General features: G+C 42.0%; 1 protein-coding gene across 2 annotated transcripts in view; it reads left to right on the top strand.

The window, feature by feature from the left end:
• Mettl24 (methyltransferase like 24) overlaps positions 1–4,270 on the top strand; it is a 121,549-nt gene that overhangs the window by 49,932 nt on the left and 67,347 nt on the right. For both annotated transcript variants that reach the window (XM_031347912.1, XM_031347913.1), the window contains one exon: positions 3,515–3,743. In XM_031347912.1, the coding sequence (XP_031203772.1) occupies positions 3,515–3,743 (229 nt within the window). The remainder of the gene's footprint in view (positions 1–3,514; positions 3,744–4,270) is intronic.

Below are 4,270 nucleotides of genomic sequence, written 5' to 3' on the forward strand. Positions count from 1 at the left end.
TGGGAGGTGAGCCCAATGGATTCTGGGAATATGGCGGCTGTTGCTCTGGCAACAGGTCTCTGAGACCCTCCCATGAGTCGCCACAGGCTTTGGATGCTAACATCCCTGGCCTTGAGCAAATGCTAACCTGACTTTCCGTCTGCAGTCACCTATTCCAGACATTTCATGCAAACAGGATCACGCCATGCCTTGTCTCTAACATCATGTTTTCAGAGCAGCGTATATCAGTACGCCCGTACCCCTACGTCTGCGTCCTAGTCCACTGGATGGAAGTCCTACAGTCTGTCACATCACCCATCAAGTGACAGCACTGCTTTGATTCCCGTTTTAGTTAACATAAATGTTGAGATGAACATTGGTGTATAACTTTTGAGCCTACGTCTTTTGAATTATCTTGAATGGATACCATTTTACACCTCCACTACCCATCTCTGTTCCAATTCCCCCATATCCTGTCATCACATATCGGACTGTTCAGTTATACCCTTCCTGGTGGTATCTCATCCGGGCTCTTCTGAGTAATGACCCTGAGTATCCCTTCATGTCCTTACTGTCCAAGCTTTTAATTCTCAAGGAACATAAGAGACCTACTTAAGTGTACATACAATCCTGTTTTGTTGTTGTTGTTTTGTTTTTTATAAAAAGACTAACCAAAGACCCGCCACAATCTGTTCTCTTTGCCTTTTGTGGTATATAAGAGCTCATGGTTGGCAATATATACAGTTCATATACTTAAAGCACACCCATAGTTAGACCAGAGAGCGCTTGCGTAGAACTTCCCAAAAAAAGCACTCTTCTTTCAAGAATTCTTAGTCCCATCCACCAGGAAATTATTGTGGAGGTGGTTCTGTGTGGAAAGAACATCTTAGAGTTGTTTAGTGTATACCCCACACAGCTACACGCAGGGAACTTGATCGCTGTACTCTGACATCAGAGATGGAGGACTAACATTGCTATCTACTCTTGGAAATTTAACCCTGTAAGTCTTTCCCCTCTTCTGAAAAACTGTTTAGCTTTGATAGCCTTGTTATGCTGAACAATTCAGTGTGCCCTAAGATCCCAGCACTGGTGTGATGATACTCATTAGTTAGTCAGATAACGCCACCTCCCTCTTACAGAGAGAGGATAGCAGCCTTAACTAGAGGTCTTTGAATGAGCAACTTCACTGCTGAAGTGTTTCAGAAGGGAGCTGTCGAAGCTGCTAACTGCATAGTCTCCAGTTAGTCCTCTGGTAACGTAACTCTTGAAGTTAGCAAGACGCACAGCCGCTGTGTGGATTCCTGTATTTACTGCCTTTCTGTTGGGACAATGTCTTGTGTGCTGTGTGGAAGCATCACCTGTCAATAAAATCTGATGGCCAACAAGCTGAGACAGGATTAGAAGGTGGGACATAATAGGCAGAGAGAGATGAACCCTGGGAGACTGTCAGGTGCGAGAAGATCCCACCCCTCACTCTGAGGAAGTAGGATGGATGAAACTATCCACGTGGCAGACATAGAATAATATAAATTGGTTAATTTGCGTTACGAGCTAGTTGGGGAACACTCTAGTGTATGACTTAGGCGTTTATTCATAAATAACAAGCCTCCAAATTGTTATTCAGGAACTGGGGCATGGGTAGAAAAGCCTGAGGTCACAGCTTTCCTTGTAGCTTCAGTGGCCCTGTGATTAGCTGTGAGCAGTGACTGTGGGTAGAAGAGACTCATGCAGTTTTCAGAAAAAGAACACAGCCACTGTTTCCTCTTCTACCTGTTTGGATGCCTACAACACAGACAGGAGAAGGGAAAACTGGACCAGTCACTGCAGACCTTGAGATGGAATCCACACTTCTGATCTGTGCTCCTTGCTCTAAAGACTAACGCTAAAGAGAATAATCCCATTGAGTAGATTTGTCTACAGCAAATTTCCTTTGCAGTTAAATAACAGTAAAAGATGGTTTACTTTCATATTTGTTCATATTAACAAAGGTGTTATTACAATTATTTAAAGTGCTCTTTCCTTGTGAGCTCCCTCAGCTCAAGGACACTTAGACTCTACTTGTCCCCACACTGGTGGATTCCTAGCTCCTGTAGAGCATCCCAGGAATACTCATCTACATACAGGAGAAAGTCAGTGAATGGGAGGCTGCTCTGTGCTACATCTAAACGCTGTTGTATGTCCTGGGAGCTGGACATATTACATAGAGTTTTCTGTGGCAGCATGATGGATCTGTCACCTATCTGGGTCACAGGAGAGTCAGGAGTAAGAAATGTCAGTGCGGCCTCACTCTCTAAAACATGACAACTTTCCAGACTTTGAAAGGCATGCTCCTCCAGAGCCCCATGACCGAGGTCACCTGCGGTGAAGGACAGAATCCACAGAGCACGTGTTTTGGAGGTGTCAGACATGGATCCCTCTCCTGGTTCTATTACACTGGGATGTGTTGCACAACACCTTGGCTTTTCTTCTTGCCTTTTACGTCTGCCATGAAACTTGATAAATGTAAACTAAGCCTGGGAAAGGCATTATTTTAAATACACAAAAGGCAGAATTGCACACACTAGGTAAATGAGCATAGCTTATGACTTCCTGACATAGTACATATTTACGTATTAAATGGTGTAGAAATGCCGCAGTGAAACCCCATTACCTGATAGTCTATATGTACTAATTGTGATGGTTAATCTTGTCAGCTTGAGTGGATTGAGACACACCTCATGGATTAGTACAGCACACCTCTAGGGGTATCTATGGAGGTACTTTGAGATTACAGGTCTCTGACCTGAATGGATTAAGCCAGTGATGGATCCAAGATGTGAGTCAAGTGTTGGGAGGTGGTAGGACTGAGGAAGGTGAGAGCTAGTTGGGTGTGTCCTGGGTGCTTTGTGTCTTGCCCTGGGCTCTTCCTGTTACTGTTCCACCCTGCTCCCTGACAGTTGCACTGTGAGCTGTTCTGCCTTCCTTTCTGTGATGGGATGAAACCATGCATGAGCCAGAATTAAAGCTATTCTTTTAAGTATCATTTTCCCACAGCTACAGACTAAAATACTACTAAGAAAAGAAAGAGATTAAATAGATTGAGCAAAAGTAAGATCAGTTAATAAAAATTACAAAAAGTTTCAGCTCATCTGAAGCAGTATATAAAATATTTCTATTACGTAATGATCAACATTTATCGATATGCATGTGCTTCTAATAACAGAATAGAGATCATTCCTTGTGTATGTTTAGAAAAATTCTGAAAAGGTACAAAAAAACCTACTAAACATGTTAATCTCTAGAAGTTAACGGTGTGTGTGTGTGTGTGTGTGTGTGTTTGTGTGTGTGTGTGTGTAACATGCATATATAAAGTTCACTGAATGTATACATGTGATGTTTTAAAACAGAAAGCATGATGTCACTAGGAAGGCATTAGAGTTGTCAACTTGTTCATCTAACTTTGCTTCATTATACATATACATATATATGATATATTATATACATATATATATATAAAACATGTATATATCATATTTTTTCTTTCTCTGGTCTCTAGGCTGGGGAGCAACGACACACACTTTGAGGTGAGCATGGCCAACAGTGGATGTGAAGTGCATCGTTTTGATCCGAGTGTCAAATCAGCCCATGTTCTGGAGAGCCAGCGCCTCTGGCATCACCGCTTGTCCATTGATTGGCGGGATCCGCATCCAGCAGTGGCTGCTCAGAAACCACATGTCAACACCAGAAAACTGGGAAGCATTTTGAATGAATTTGGGCATCACAAGGTAAGGCATCTCATTTGATTTCATAATTAAGTAAAGTGAACGGACCCATCAATTTAAGAAAATAAGAACCAAGGCTAAGAACGTGGGACACTGGAAAACCAAAGACTGAAGAATTGGTTTTTCAGTCGTGCTGGTCGCCCAATGTTTCTTATAGAGTTGACCTGCACATGTGATGTTTTGGCAATGCTAGATTGAGGATTTTGATTGTTGCTAAGTATTGCTAAGTCTTGGTCAAGATGAGAGAAGAGACTAAGAAGTCAATGTCGGACAGAGACTTCAGCATACCATCCCTGCTTAGGAGTTTTTCTAAAATTTCCAGAAAGGTAAACTGCTTACTTGAGCCCTGATTATACAAAATGTTTCCCGTTCATGCTTATGTTTTGTAAGACACTGATATTGTATAATAGTCCTCAAATCACTTGCTGTTTTGAGACATTGACTTTTTTTTTGGAAAGAACTCATAAATAGCACCCTCAAAGAAATACAAGAGAACACAGGTAAACAGCTAGAAGCCCTTCAAGAGGAAA

The sequence above is a fragment of the Mastomys coucha genome, unplaced genomic scaffold (genome assembly GCF_008632895.1).
Source record: "Mastomys coucha isolate ucsf_1 unplaced genomic scaffold, UCSF_Mcou_1 pScaffold3, whole genome shotgun sequence".
Lineage (NCBI taxonomy): Eukaryota > Metazoa > Chordata > Mammalia > Rodentia > Muridae > Mastomys > Mastomys coucha.